Below are 16,292 nucleotides of genomic sequence, written 5' to 3'. Positions count from 1 at the left end.
CTTCTCGGTGGGTAATTGTATGACTAACACTTTCTAGGACTCCTGGGTTGGAGTTCTTCCTTTGGATGAGCCTTGGAAGCCGAGCCCCCATGAGAAATAGAATGGTAAGGGTGCTAGCCGAAGTGCCCCCTGCTTTGCCCACCCCCTGTTGCATGCTTTAAGAGCCCACCAGGAGCAACCCAGGCTTCCAGAAGGGACAGGCTTCAGGCACATGCAGATACAGGTTCTTGGGTTCTCCATTATGGAAATCGTGCGTCTATTAAGTCTTTTCTCTCCTGCTTTTCTATATGTTTTAAAAATTTTTTTAACGTTTATTTATTTTTGAGACAGAGAGAGACAGAGCATGAACGGGGGAGGGGCAGAGAGAGAGGGAGACACAGAATCGGAAGCAGGCTCCAGGCTCTGAGCCATCATCCCAGAGCCCGACGTGGGGCTCGAACTCAGGGACCGCGAGATCGTGACCTGAGCTGAAGTCGGACGCTTAACCGACTGAGCCACCCAGGCGCCCCTCTCTCTATTTTTTTAATGTTTATTGATTTTTGAGAGAGAGAGAGAGAGTGTGAGCAAGGGAGGGGCAGAGAGAAGGAGACAGAAAATCCCAAACGGGCTCCGTACTGTCAGCGCAGAGCCCGACACGGGGCTCGAGCTCACAAACTGCGAGATTGTGACCTGAGCCGAGATCAGGAGTCCGACGCTCAACCGACTGAGCCACCCAGGCTCCTCTCTTCTGCTTTTCTAAAGGGAAAGAAAAATCATGTCCATCAACCATTTTGCTCCCTCTGAGTGAAGCTAATCCCAGACATGTCATGAAAGGGAGCCCAGGCTGCCTGGTCCCTTAGAAGAGCGTTTTCCTGGAGGCCCTGGAAAGATCCCAGAGCTCATCTGGCCAGGCCTCCCCTTTCTCCTGCAGATCTCTGAAGCAGCTCAGCCGGCCACCTCCTCCCTTTTGGTTCAGCATGCTGGCCTGGCAGTTGACATTCGAGCTGATTCATGTCTAAGTGAGCAGTTTCTCCGGACAGCTGTCTCCTCTCTCTGCAGCATGAGGAAGCCACGTTCCAGAGCAGTGGGCTTGGGCAAAGGAGCCTTTTCATCATCGGTGGCAAAAGAAGGCTGTTGTATTCAACGCGCCTGGCCTGTGTGCCCTTCCTGTCCCCTGGTCCCCATCCTGTTCTCTCCCGTGCTTCCGCGACCTTGGAGACCACTTTATTCGGAGTTCTGTTTTACTTTCTGTTGCTTTTCTCCCCATCCTTACCCTAGGGTGCCAATCCTCACTCGTAAACCTCCTAAATTTCCTTATCCAGTGGCAAAGTAGACAGGCTGAGAACCAACCCCTATTGTCAAGTGAATTGGGGGAGAATGTAATGTGGCTGATGAAACTATAAATCAGAGTAATCCAGTCTGCTCAATAATCTGTACTTAAACAGGCTAAACACCCTGCATTTCATAATGTACTTATTAAAGATCCATTTAACTATGGAGTTCTAATTACACCTTTAGAAAACTCTGTCAGCTCCTTGCCACTCTGGGTTTCTCCAAGGCACTCCTAATTTCTTGTAATTATTTTAATGTAATTTCAGAATAATTTTTATTCATTTTTAACCAGATGTGATTATGACACCGCTTTTTGGTCCTGGTGGTGCATTTTTCTTAAGGCAGCTAGCGATTCCGATTTTATCCTTTGCGAGACGTGGATAATGTGGATCCGTGGATAACGGATCGCAAGATGGTCAACGGACCGAATCAAATGTGCTCAAATTATTTAACAAATTGTTACTGGATGTCAACTGGGAGAGCAAATCTCGGTACCAGTCGTGAATAACTTACACCTTGATTTCTTTTTTCTTTTTTTTTGAGGGATTCAGTATATAATCTCTTCCTTTATCAAACCTTTCATAGAAGATATTTCAGGATGGCTACATTCGGAGCCGTCTCAAACTGGGTACTTTAAAATTTTTTATCTGTTGTGTCTTAGATTAGAGAATCAAAAGAAAGGTAGAAACTCTCCCAACCAAGGGCCAATACCAAGATGGGCTCAAACTCGTGCATGTATTTTCAGTGGTGTATGATGGCCTGTTGGGGTCTGCAGATCCCAGGATGGGACCGTTGCTGAGCGAGACTTCCATTTTGGCTACCGTGTGTGTTGAGGGAGAAACTAGCAGATAATTCTGGGCAAGCCACTCAGATGGAGGTTCCAGAGGCCAAGACAGAAAGTCAGAACTCTCTACTGTTAAGTTGCGGGAAGCCACCGAAAACTTCTGGGAAAAGCAGGCTTCTGGAAGAGTCCTCTCGCGATAGTGTAAAATATAGGTTGGGGCGCCTGGGTGGCTCAGTCAGTTAAGCATCTGACTTTGGCTCAGGTCATGATCTTGTGGTTCGTGAGTGCGAGCCCCATGTCGGGATTGCTGCGGTCAGCACAGAGCCCACTTTGGATCCTCTGTCCCCTTCTCTCTCTGCCCCTTCGTCACTTGCATTCTCTCTCTCAAAAATGAACATTTTTTTTAAATTAAAAAAATAAATAGGTTTGAAAGCTGGAGACTGGGGTTGGGAATGTAGGTTTGGAGTCTTGCAAAATCTGGACGAGCAACACTCATTAGAGACGAAGGAAAGAAACAAGGAAACAAGGTGATGGATGTGAAGGAGAAAGTGATCTTGTGAAAATCAAATCACTGGACTGTCTCGACTTTGCTTCTTTCCTGGACACAAAAACCCTTAGTGTGTAATTTCCACATTTGGAAATTATCCGGCTTGCACCCTTACCATTATATTTCTCATGGGGGCTTGGCTTCCAAGGCTGATCTCCCTATAGCGACTCAGCTACTGAGCATTGTTGAAGAAGCACCCACTCAAGCAGCAGATACCATTTAAAGAGAATGATTTCCGGGGCGCCTGAGTGGCTCAGTCAGTGAAGCGTCCGACTTTGGCTCAGCTCATGATCTCGCGGTCTGTGAGTTCGAGCCCCGCGTCGGGCTCTGTGCTGACAGCTCGGAGCCTGGAGCCTGCTTCGGATTCTGTGTCTCCCTCGCTCTCTGCCCCTCCCCCAGTCATGCTCTCTCTCTCTCTTTCAAAAATAAACATTAAAAAAAAAAAAAGGAGCTGCCATGCATGTAACCATGGAGTCAGAGGTTTAAGGGCCATCACTTTGCAACACGTCCACATTGTTGCTGCCCTCAACACCAAACCTGCACCTTCCCTGTGTTCCCTGTTTCCGTCAGCGAAGGGGGTCACTCCACTGGCTTGAGTCTGGCCGTTAGGAATGATCTACCTCCTGTCCCTCAGTCCCTCCCACTATGTCCTGTTGGTTTCGCTCCCTGACATCTCCCAGATACATCTACTTCCCTTCAGTCTTGCTGTCAGGAGCCTTTGCCAACCTGTCCTCTCCGTCACCAAGCACACCGCCTGGCACATGGTGGAGATGCCCTATATATTTCTTGCGTAAGTGAGTCTCTTGAGTTAAAACCGTCTCAGGCAGACTACCAGGCCAGGCCGTGAGATGGAGCTTCGGAGGAAGCCTGTGTTGCCAAAGCCTGCGTGATTTTTCCGAAGATGGTGATAGAGGCCCAACAGAGTGGTTTTGGATCAGTCCCATGGCTCTAGATGTAGCCTGACTTTCTAGAACAGTGAGTGTCTCTCACCCTCCTGATTTTGCCAAGGGGAGTATTATTTTATTTTTTTCCTAATTCTTTCTGTCTTAGAAAGTCAAACCTGGGTATATGTCCCTCACTGGGGTATGCAGATTCTCACATAAGTTGGAAAAGAGTTGCGTCTTCACAAGTGATGAAGGAGGTCAAGGTGATTGTGACCTCTAAGGAAGGTGTCCACTGGGCGTTACGAGTTTGAAGGTCTTCGTGTCCTCACATGTAAAGTTACCGGGATTAATCCAGGTGTCTCCTCAAGTCAGTCTCCGATCCCGATTTCTAAGAATCATTATTATTAAGAATTATTAAGATTATTAATAATTAATAATAATAATTATTATTATTATTAAAGCAAAACACCAGGAACAAAAAACCCCAGAGGGACTAGAGCAGTTGTAAAGTCTGCTGAAGGGTGAGTGACTCTACAATCCATCCATCCAAGGTGGAGACACTCACTTCAGCAGATTCCAGTGCTGCTTTCGTTCTGGGCAAAACAGGAAAGGAGAGTCATGGCAGTGGAGACACTGGCGTTGAAACAGACAGTTGGTCAATGCTTTCTGTCCCTCCTCTGGTCTCAGCAGACAGTGTTACAGTGATGGCATCTGCCCAGTCTTATGTGAGATCATGCTGGACCAGGCGTTCCACAGGCTGTCACTTGACTCTTCCTAATGCCCTCTTCCTGCCTTGTTGGGGAATCTTGATGTGTCAAGGGGGTTTGTTCCCGCCACCTCATTGACTACTTCCTCTGGTGTGAGTTGAGGTTGGGTAAATTTGGGGGGTGCCCCAGCTCCTCAGGGTTCTGGCGGACCGTCTCCAGCCTTTAGAACCCGTCGGTGTGACTTCCAGCCCACGAGGCAGAAAAGAGAAACGGAGCCTCAGTCATGTAGTTTCTGTTATCTGTAACCATGGAAAACGCTGGCCATCTGTGAGGATCCCATTTTAACACTTTCCCCCCCCCCCCTCTATTTCCATCTCTTTCTCGGGGAAAACAGCGGAGGAAGTGGAGAGGCTGGCGGCCATGCGTTCTGACTCCCTCGTGCCAGGTACCCACACCCCACCCATCCGGAGGAGGAGTAAGTTTGCCAACCTGGGGAGGATTTTCAAGCCCTGGAAGTGGAGGAAGAAGAAAAGCGAAAAGTTCAAACACACATCTGCAGGTAAGATTATTTTTTTTTTCCTTCGTTTCGCATTGGGAGTTTGTTGACTTCAACTCTGTATGTTAATTAGTAGAATTTAATTATTGTGAGCTGTCTGACCCAAAGGAAGGAAAATCAAGCCCTGGAATTGCTCCTGTGTTTAATAATTCTGCAGGGCGATTGGAAATGGCTTTTGGATCCCTGTATGTCTTCTTGCGTCTCAGGTTTTTGGTTGTTGTGTTTTTAATCGGCCACTTGTATTGGAGCTATAAATATGGGCTTAGAACTCCACCTTTTCGGTAGTAGAATGCTTTCTTTCCACCCCTGAGAATCTGTTTCTCATTGTCCACCCTTATTTTTACCGCTCCTGTAAAAATCAGCACACAGCAGAAAATAAGTTCTATGTGGTCTTTGGCAGATGAGAATAGGTGATGCCATGGCGGAAAAATCTTGAATGAATGATTATTGGACATGGCAGGAAAACACAGGAGAATGGAGACAGAGATCACGGTAATGGCAGAGACAGCTCAATGGGCAGCAAAGGGATCGGAGGAAAGTCAGCACCGCTGAGGAGTACAGAGCAGAGACTTCGGGGTCAGACTGTGTGGGTTCAAGCCCCAGCTCTGATACTTGGTAGTTACGTGACCTTGCCCAGTTTATTCAACTCTGTACCTCAGTTTTCCCATCTGTAAAAGAGGGGTAAGAATAGTACTTTACATGACTTAAAATTATGAGTTTATGTGGCATGCTATGTGGATATATTTTAAATGAGTAGGAGTGTGCAGAGGGAAGTGTATACGGGAAGAGGTCTGATTTCACCCTGTCGGATTTGAAGAAGATGATGGAACAGCTATGCAGATGCTTTTTTTGTTCGTTTTGTTCTGATCTTGCTCATTGAATGCCCGGGTCATTCCAGGCCTATACTCCAGGGCTTTATTTCCTCCTTCCTCTTCATCCTCAAAAACTCAACCCATCCTCTCCCCTCCTCAGGATCATCACCTCCCCTCCTCCTTTTCCTCACCCCCAGGACTAACCCTCAGGTAGGAGATGGGGTGCTTGTTGTACCTGAGCTGGAGTCCACAGATCTGGGAATTTTAACGCTAATTGCTTTGGGGAACCCGAAAGAGAATAGCGAACACAGGAAAGTTGCAAAAAGTCTTGAAATCTTTTTGTCTTTTAAAATGTTTGTCTCTATTTGAGGGAGAGTGAGCCCGAGCAGGGGAGGGGCGGGGAGGGAGAGGACAGAGAATCCAGGGCGGGCTCTGCGCTGACAGCAGAGAGCCCGACGCGGGGCTCGAAGTCACAGACCACGAGACCATGACCTGAGCCACAGTTGGACGCCTGACCAACTGAACCACCCAGGCGCCCCCAAAAGTCTTGACATCTTAAACAGTTCTCGTGGACATCTCAAGTTCGTGTTTTCTGACTCTTCCTTTGATGGAAGCCCCAATGCCCCTGTTGCTAGAATAAGTTAATTCTTGAGATTAGAGCGAACCTCTGAACTCCATGAATCTCTAAACTGTCATCCCTGGGACGGAGACCCTTCACCTGACTTCGTTCTGCACCCTTGTGGTCGTTGTACCACTGTACTAAAACCTGGAGGCCTTTCATGCATTTCTAACCACTACTGAGAGACTGACGGGCAAGCAGAAACCTCAGTGGGTGACTCCCCTGTGTCCACCCAGCTGGGGTGAGACTAGATCATGGCCTCCAAGAGGAGAAGTCTTAAATATATCCTTTAGGCACAGTGAGGTGTAAGACACTTGAACAAGAAAGAAAGAGGGAGCATTCTGTAAGCACTGGAAAAAATAACCATTTCCACGAGATTCCTTATGAAGGTCTTCCTGACTTTGCTGTGGAAAATGGCTTATAATAAAACAAACATGCAATTAACGAATGGCCATTCGTCAGCACGAATCCCCTAATGAGGGTGTTGGTAGATGCCTTTCCTCCCGGCACATCAAGAGCTTTGTTTTGTCCATTTGGCAAGACCTTAAGGTAAAGCTTGGATGCTTCCTGCATGCAAAGATCAGGCGTGCTGACTTCTTTGGGATGTTGGAAAACTAGTCCTTTGACAGATGCAAAAACAGTGACATCACATTACTCACGGATCATGAAAAGGTTGAGCACTTTGTTCATTTAGGGGAGGAAAAACAAACATACACATGACGGGCAGAGTTGCAGTTTGAATCGTTCTTATCATTAACTATTCTTAGCAAGTTCTTATCCCTCTGGCCTGATTAACTTGGCAGTTGAATGCGATATTTGTATGTAGTGTTGTTTTTTTTTTTTTTCTTTAAGAGACATTCAGCTCCTAAAGTAGAAAAGGTAGAGGGATGTACTGTGGAATATCTTTATATCCAAATAGATGGATGGGTACATGGAATGCGTGAAACTATTCCAGTTTAAAAAAAAAAAAAAGTCAATGGTTTACACTTCAGTATACTTTGTACTTTACTGGATAAGGAAATATTATTCCTCATTTTTGGAAAGGAGAGACTTGTGCCAATTCTTGGCCCAGAGGAGGAAAAAAAAATGGCAGCATAAGGGCGCATAAGATGATAAATTGTATGTATATTCAAGTAGGCGTTGAAAGTGCACACTTTTCTACGTGTCGATAAGAGTCAAACGTTATATATACGAGAGGGTCGGTTGATGATGGGATTGTTAATGGTCGGCCAGTTTTAGCTGGTGTTCATAGATTTGTATGTGTGCAGACGTATTGTTCTTTCATTTATAAGATAATGTCCACAGTTTTAACTACAGAGAGGAAGTCCGTATGTTACATCCATTTTATACATTTGTATTTCAAATTGCGCTCTTAAAAAATATATGAAAAGGACATTAACGTAGCCCATACTTGGCGTGTTTTTATTTCCACAGTGAAGTGCCCTTATAATTTGCCGTAATTAGCTATCCTGTGGTTTTCCTGGGTCTCAGGTTAGGGCTCATGTGTGTCTGTGCATAGCACATCTTCAGAGACATGCCCAGAAATCTTCCTTTGTAAGTTGTATAACAGGAAGGAAACTACATTGGGAAATTATGATGTCAACGTTTTCCTCAATTTTGGCATCAACAATTGCATGGATTTTTTGTGAAGTGTGTTTATTTTGAGAGAGAGAGAGAGAGAGAGCAGGGGAGGGGCAGAGAGAGAGGGAGCGTGAGAATCCCCAGCCGGCTCCGCGCTGTCGGCTCGGAGCCCGGCGTGGGGGCTGGAACTCATGAACCATGAGATCATGACCTGAGCCGAAGCCAAGAGTCGGACGTTTAACCGACTGAGCCCCCCGGGTGCCCCCACGATTGCCTGAATCTTTCGAAGATCTCCACATCTCGCGCCGCTCATACAACCTTCCTATTCCAGGCGGAAGGCCAGTGTCCTGACAAGGCCTGCAGCACCACGACCCCGAGCTGCGCTCTGGGTGGGGGTGAAAACACTGGAACATCACCATGCCATGACATAGGGAGACAGCAGTAATGGATAGACAGTAAAATACGGGTCCTCCTGGAGGTGAACTTTACAGGCTTTGCAGCCTGTCCTCAGAGGCCATGCCCAGGGCCTGCCAGGCAGTTAGCCTGACACACCCAGCTTCTTCCGTGGAGTCAGCAGTGCTGGCCACGGCTGCTCTGGGAACAAAGACAAGTGATAGCCCCCCTGAAGTAGAACAGACCAGCGCCTCCCCAAAATAGTCCACTGCAACCGTCTTCTCCAAATTCCTTGAAAATGAGAACTGTATTTATAGAGAAATAGAACTGGCAGGGATAAACTATGAAGATGCCACCGAATTATGCTTTTATTTCCCCTTGACAGAAAATCACAAGCTGCAGGGGGTTGGCCCTGAAAATCTACAATGTGCCAAAATTCCCTCTGTGCTTCTAAGCTTTTCTTCATACCTAGGGCCTTGAGCAACGTGATATTTTTAAAAATTAAAAAAAAAAATTTACAGAATGTTACTGAATACCTACGCATACTGAAACTCTTCCTGCTCTGGGGATATGACTGTGAGCAAAACCAGACCTTGTCCGTGACCTTGTGGCACACACGGTGTAGTGGGGGGAGGCAGGCGATCAAAACAGAAGGATACAGGTAGGATCGCAATTGTGGTTAAGGGCAGTGAAGGAGAGGTACTCATTTGGGAGAAGGAGAGGGAAATTTGGCTCAGTCTGAGGGCTCAAAGAAACTGTCCTGAGGAAGAGAAATTTGAGCGGAAATCCAGGAGAGGAGCAAGAATTTAGAAAATGAGCCTTCCAGGGGCACCTGGGTGCCTCAGTGGGTTAAGCATCTGATTTCGGCTCAGGTCATGATCTCATGGTTCACGAGTTTGAGCCCCCCATCGTGCTCTGTGCTGAGAGCTCAGAGCCTGGAGTCTGCTTCGGATTCTGTGTCTGCCCCTCCCTGCCCCTTCCCCTCTCACACTCTGACTCCCTCTCTTTCAAAAATAAACATTAAAAAAAATGTTTTAAAAAAGGAAATTGAGCACTCCAGGCAGCAAAACAGCCTGTGCAAAGGCCCTGCGGTAGAAGAAATAGAGATGAACTGGCTGGGAAAGCAAGAAAGACCAGTGGCTAGGGAATTAAGAGAGCTAGGAGTGTGATATCAGCTGAGGCTGGAGAGGCCACCAAAGAGTGGACTGTCACTGGACCTTCATCCTGCACAGCAAATTAGACAAGGGTATGAGTGGCTCCAGGAAGACCAATTAGGCCACGTGCAGATAACAGTAACCTGGACTAATATTTGCTAGTAGAAGTAGATGAATTGGGGTGTTATAAGGGACAAGTGACAGGACTTAATGACAAGCTGGATTTAGGAGGGAGACAGAGGGAAAGGTCATGTTTGTTACTCTAGTGTTGGGTTAGGGGGTATGGTGGTAGCCTGTGCGTCATTGGCGGGGGGGTGGGGGAGATGGAATTCTGATTGCAGGTTAGATTTGAGTTGGTTTTGTGATGTCTAAAGTTGGGAGTTGATTATATGCAATGCAACGAAGACGTCTGCACTGGGTTCATAAATCTTGGGTCTTTGCACATCCGTGTTAATTAGAGTGATGCCCATGTAGGAAATGGTCTAAGGAACTAGTATAGAATAGAAAGAATGGAAAGAAAACACGGCCAAAGACAGTCTTAAAGACAAAGGAAGACTATCATTACTAGTGACCGAAAGAGGAGTATGAACTTATAAAGGAGAATCGAAAGGCAGTGACTTTGACGTATTTCATTTAGCATTATACCCTCTGGCTCTATCCATGTTGTTGCACATGGCAGATCTCTTTTTTATGTTATTTTATTATAAACATTTTTTAATGTTTATTTTATTTTATTTTTTTGAGAGAGAGGGAGAGAGAACAGGGAGGAGCAGAGAGAGGGAGACAGAATCCGAAGCAGGCTCCAGGCTCTGAGCTGTCAGCTCAGGACCTAACGCGGGGCTTGAACTCACAAATTGCGAGATCATGACCTGAGCCGAAGTCGGACGCTCAACTGACGGAGCCACCCAGGTGCCCCAGATCTCCTTCTTTTTATGGCTGAGTAATGGTCCATTGTATACGTACACCCCGTCTTCTTTATCCATCCATCTATCCATGGACAGTTTGGCTGCTTCCGTATCTTGGCCTTCGTTTTCCTTGGGTAGATACTCAGTAGTGGATTACCGGATCATAGGGCATTTCTATTTTTTTTTTTTTTAAGATTTTATGTTTAAGTAATCTCTGTACCCAATGTGGGGCTTGAACTCACAACCGTGAGATCAAGAGTCGCATGCTCTACTGACCGAGCCAGGCAGGTGGCCCAGTATTTCTATTTTTAGTTTTTTGCGGAACCTCCATACCGTTTTCCACAGTGGCTGTACCAGTGTACGTCCCCTGCAACAGAGCACAAGGTTTTTTTTTTTTTCCGCTTTGGTTGTTTGCTTAGTCACTTTGGCAGGCGTAAGGTGATAATCTCATTGTAGTTTTAATTTGCATTTCCCTGGGGTGATTGGTGATGGTGGGTATCTTTTCTTGTGTCTGTTGGCCATCTCCATGGGTTTTTTGGGAAAAATGTCTCTTCGGGTCCTCTGCTCCTTTTTTAATTGGTGGTTGTCAAAGGGTGAGGTGGGGGTGGGGGTGGGTGAAATAGATAAAGGGGATCAGGTGCTTATCTTGATGAGCGCCCCAAAACGTAACATGACGTTGTACACCTGAACGTAACCTAGCACCGTATGGTTGCACTTCGATTTAAAAAAAAAGAGAGAAGGTGGTGGCTAGAGGTAGGAGGAAAAACAGAAGAATGTGGTGTAACAGGAGCCAGGAGTGGAAAATGTTTCAAGGAGGGTGTGATGAGCCACGTTCAGTGCCGTGAGGGGGCTGGGGCGGTGGGGAAGAACATTGTCTGGTGTGGGTGATTCTGATCAGCTGGAGCTCATCATTGGTAACTTAGCAAAAGCTGTCTGGGTGGATTATTTGGGGAGAGATGTCAGATTAGTGTGGAGTGAGAAATTCATAGAAAACGGGGGAAGATGGGAGTGAGCTTTCGGAGGAGTCTGGGTGTGAAGTAGGAAGAAGACATACTACAGGAGAGATGCTGGAAGAAACGTACGCGTGTCTACAGGGGCTTGTGTGTGTGCTTGGATTGCGAGGGGCTGTCTGTGTGTGTGCCTTCTGATTGGTTGTCATCGTACAGGGAAAGTGACGTAAGGGTGAGAAGCGGGCGTGAGGGATCCAGTAGAGAGGACGAGGAGGAAGATAGACGAGACGAGGCGGGTGGGTGAGGTGCTGAGAAGCTAGGGGCAGAGGGGGGATACAAGGCACAGATTGCAGGGCTCGAATCAGCAAAGGCATGGAAACTCCCGCGTGAAATAACCAGGCCACCAGAGGGTCTGGCTGCACAGGGCGGGAGTCTGGCTTGGCCCCGTCTGGGAGCTGCTCTTTTCCAGATAATAAGTCTGCTCATTTCTTCATGGGGAGGGGAGGACAGGGACGTGCAGAGTCAGGCCAATTTCAGATTAGGACTCTACGTGGCAACAGTGACTGCTTCAGTGGCTTTGGCTGTCCAAGTACAGCTCTGGATGAGGTAGACAGTTGGGTCCATCAAGTGCTGGCATTTTGCCAGATGGATGGAGAAGGGGGGCGGGGAGCAGAGGCAATTCGGGTGTCTGTATTCGTTTCCCAGGGCTGCAGTAACAAATCACTACACACTTGTGGCTTAGAACTACAGCAACGTGTTGTCTTACAGTTCTGAAGGTCCAGAGTCCAAAATCAAGGTGTTAGCAAGGCTGGTTCCTCCTGGAAGCTGGGGGCGGGGCGGTGGGAGTAGTGGTGTAAATGTTCCATGCCTTTCTCTTAGCTCCTGGTGGCTGCCGGGCTGTCCTCAGCCAGCTGTCCCTTGGCTTGTAGCTACATCACTCCAGTCCCTGCCTCTGTCTGCACATGGCCTTTCCCCCGTGTCTCTTTGTGTCGCCGGGGCCCCCTCTCCTTTCTCTTAGAAAAACATCAGCCATTGGATCCTCTATCTAGGATCATCTTGAATCATCCAGGGACCTCTAACTCCATAATATCTGCAAAGACCTTATTTCTAAATGAGGTCACACACATGGGCACGGTGTTAGGGCTTAAACACGTCTTTTGTGTGGATACAGTTTAACCCGCTACAGTATTGACTCTGGATTGGATGAAAAAGCAAAGGCCCAGTGAATTGAGCCCAGTGAGAAAAGTGCAGACTTTAGGTTGCAAGGGAGTCGAATTTGAAAACAATCCGTGGGACCGGTGGCCAGAAGCAAGCTAGAACGGCGGGAGCCTCTGGGTACACAGCTGTGTCTTGAATTGGGGATGTTCAAAGTAGACCTAAAACACAGACTAAAACCACGGAACTGGTGGCTGAGGTGGAGGAATAAGTCAGGAAATTGTTTAAAATGTGGTAAACGATCCGATCCACTAATAGACACACATATCTTATTTGCCAAATTTTGTGCCGATTCAACTTGCCGTCTTTAATGGCGAAACAAAAGGAAGGGCGCCTGGGTGGCTTAGTCGGTCAACTGACCAACGCTCGATTTTGGCTCAGGTCACGATCTCATGGTTCGTGAGTTCAAGCCCTGTGTTGGGCTCCAGGCTGGGCAAGGAGTCTGCTTGAGATTCTCTCTCCCTCACCCTCACCCCCTCCCCTGTTGGTGTATGTACACCCTTCTCTCTCTCTCTCTCTCTCTCTCTCTCTCTCTCTCTCTCTCTCTCTCTGTCTCAAATAATAAATAAACTTAAAAAAAAAATAAATGGGGGGCGCCTGGGTGGCTCAGTCGGTTGGGCGGCCAACTTCGGCTCAGGTCATGATCTCATGGTTCATGAGTTCGAGCCCCACGTCGGGCTCTGTGCTGAAAGACTGCTTCGGAATCTGTGACTCCCCCTCTCTCTGTCCCCAGCTCATGCTCTGTCTCTGTCTCTCAAAAACATAAATAAACAACAACAACAAAAAAAAAACATTTAAAAATAAATAAATAAATGGAACTTTTCTCTTTGGTTTTAGCATTCAACTAATTACTGACCTAACATTTTCTTAGAAATAGAGAAATGTTTCTCTATTTTCTTTTTCCAAAGTGAGATGTTTCAGTCCATCACACCTTTAAAGGACCACAATCTGATTCATAGAGAATCAGAGGTTGCTTTTTAACCATTCACAGCACCTTTGGACACGTCTACCTCCTTAGTGTTGGGCTAAGGCCACAACTTGGCAATAAGGGGTAATTGATGACCTGGTCCCCTGTCACATGACCGGGGACCCGTGAATCCTGACAGCAGTCTGTTGGTGTGAGCCCCCCTGACTGCTAGCAGTAGTGAAGGGCCAGGCCTGAATACACTGGAAACTCCCCTCATGTTCGTGACGGGGTCCAGGAATAGCCCACACGCTTTTGCCCAGCGTTTTCCGTACAACACGATACCGGGGTCATGGTGTCCTTGGGCGGGACACTTGCAGGCAGTCTCGTGAGCACGGGGCTCCTCTCCCTGAGCCCATCTGCCCTTCTGCGGTAGGTTCTCCTCACTCCAAAGCTCCCAGCCCAACAAGAGCCAGCCCTGAAGCCTGGCTTCTTAGCTCACTACTTCATCTGGTTGCTGGCTGCCCCTTTCCCTCAGGGCCGGACTCCTCTTCCTTTATTTCTTGCACCAATTCACCGGAGTCATTGATGACATTAGGAATCACTAGTCTCCAAGAATCCCTTCCTGGCAAGCCCATACCTCTGGAAGTGTTGCTCTTTGAATAACACTCCTTGGGTCATGAAGATCGTCTAAATTGGAATTGGATTCCGCCTTTCGACTTGGTGTGACGGGCTTCTGAGCTCTTCAGAAGGAGCCTGTCGCTGAGATCCGGGGTGGTTGGTTGGCAGGTGAACCCCACGCTGCCAGTTCCCGTCCACTAGGGATTCCTAGCGTGTCCTGTGATAAGGGCAGTGCATATGCTTCTTGGAGGAGAGAGAGAAACCCTACGGTTTTCATGGAGGCTTACGTCGACATCCTTTTGTAGCATAGGATTAAAGAGCACTGTTAGCAAATGGAATCACTGCCTCTATATCCAGCATAAGACCAGCTCTGCCCACCATAAGGGCCCTGGGGACCATCGCTGGCACAGCTCTGGAGCGGGAAGTTTGTATTCGTCCCACTCAGGCAGAGGGGTGAAATCGGTACATTGCAAACATTGATGCTGTTGAACAGACACATGTGCCCTTGCGAGAGAGATGGCATAGGCCTTCCTACCCTAACGTCAGTGGCCCCGTGGAGTCCCCGTTTCAAACTAACAAGGTAACATTACCTACTTGGTCAGAGCTTAGGTTTTTAAACGTCTGTGAGCCGTGGAGGGTTCAGTAAGGATAGCAGCTTGGCAGGTTGCATTGATTTATGTGCCAGGCACCGCCATTATCCCCCAAAATACCACAACAAGTAGATATCTGACTCCTGCCTCCCAAAGGTTGTGATCTTGAGGGAAAAATAGATAATAAAACCAGCAATTACAGTCAAGTGTCTGTGATATTAGAGGAGACACACGGGGGCTCCAGGAACTCACATTAGACAGGGGTGCCTGGGTGGCTCAGTCAGTTAAGTGTCCGACTTCAACTCATGTCATGATCTTGTGGTTCATGAGTTCAAGCCCAGCATTGGGCTCTGTGCTGACAGCTCAGATTCTGGAGCCTGCTTTGCATTCTGTGTCTCCCTCTCTCTCTGTCTCTCTCAAAAATAAACATAAAAAAAAAAACCCTCAAATTAGACAAACCCAGCTGAGTTACAAGTTACCAGGACAGGTGCCCCAGAGAAATGGTTGTTTAACCAAAGCCTGAGGCAATGAATGTGAGGAAGTCTTCTCTCCTGGTGGAAAGAAAAGTGTAGGAGCATCTGGAGAAGAGAGGAGGAGAGATTGCCAATCCACAGCTTAAAAGAGAGGCTTGGGTTTGAGAAGGATTGCTGAGGGGGAGAAGCAGAGAGTAGTGAAAAATGAGGAGAAAGAAGGATCTGCAAGGATCTGCTCGTGAAGGGCCTCACGGGGTCTCTTACAGAGTCTGGACTTGACCCCAGTGCCCCGTCCTACTGAAGCCGTTGGAGGACTTGCCTTTTAGCAAGATCATTCTTCGAGCCTGGGCAAAGTTTGGAGTGCGACCAAATGTTGTCGTCAGCTTCATAATATAACTGCTTGTATGTATTTGTGGAATGAGAGGAGACTGTGATACGCTTAAGGAGACCCCTCCTTGCTCTCCTGGAATCAAGTGGGATTTTGAGCATTCCTGTTGATGTGGGTCACAAGGATGCTGTTGGTGGGAGGAAGCAGGTGGTTGGTTGTAAGGCTGGGGAAAGATGAAGACAGTCCCAGACTAGGATGGGGGCATTAGGCACCGAAGACCGTGGACCGTTGCAAGAGATCTTTAGGAGACAGAATGAGCACAGGTCGGATGGGGAGGGTGAGGGAAGAGGAAAGCACCAGTCTGGCTTCTCGCCGAGTAGTAAGATGGGTAGAGGCACCACTCCATCGGGGCCACTGAAGATGAGTGGGTTGGTGGGGGAATTGATGATGGATTTCGGGGTAGGGTGGCTTTCATGTGCTTCCAAGATGCCCAACATAGAAGGCTACTGGATATAGAGAACTGAGATCAGGAGAGATCTGGAAGTCATGTGTGCCTGCTTATGCGTTTGAAGCCTTGGGGTGGGAACTCCAAGGTGAAGATACAAAGTGAGAAGCACAGAAGGGCTGCAGAAGAGCACCCGGAAGACCACCGCCCTGTAAGTTATGTGCAGAGGCAGTGGAAGCTTCCGGAAGACAGGCGAGGCCCACTGGAGAGCTAGGAAAAAAACCGGGAGGAGCTGGTAGTTATCACCTGTGCAGAACGGGAAAGTGTTCAGGAAAGGAGAAGGGTCAACTCTGGCAGGTCCTGACGGGATGGCAAGGACGGAGGAGCATCCTGTGTGTTGAGTGACAACTCGTCATTGGTGTTCTGGGGAGAACGGTTTTGGGGAAGCCACCTGGCTGGCATTTAGATAGCCTGTGGTTGAGGCGTGAACGAGAGAAGAGGAAGTAGACTTCT

The 16,292-nt window shown here is 47.8% G+C and overlaps 1 protein-coding gene across 8 annotated transcripts in view; it reads left to right on the top strand.

The window, feature by feature from the left end:
- Positions 1 to 16,292, top strand: part of PHACTR1 (phosphatase and actin regulator 1) — a 565,269-nt gene that overhangs the window by 349,443 nt on the left and 199,534 nt on the right. For all 8 annotated transcript variants that reach the window (XM_058732981.1, XM_058732982.1, XM_058732978.1 and 5 more), the window contains one exon: positions 4,628 to 4,792. In XM_058732981.1, coding sequence (XP_058588964.1) covers positions 4,628 to 4,792 — 165 coding nt within the window. The remainder of the gene's footprint in view (positions 1 to 4,627; positions 4,793 to 16,292) is intronic.

Source organism: Neofelis nebulosa, chromosome 6 (assembly GCF_028018385.1).
Source record: "Neofelis nebulosa isolate mNeoNeb1 chromosome 6, mNeoNeb1.pri, whole genome shotgun sequence".
In the NCBI taxonomy this organism is placed as follows: Eukaryota; Metazoa; Chordata; class Mammalia; order Carnivora; family Felidae; genus Neofelis; species Neofelis nebulosa.
Note: the sequence above shows the minus strand (reverse complement) of the source record. Positions and strands in the feature narration are given on the sequence as shown.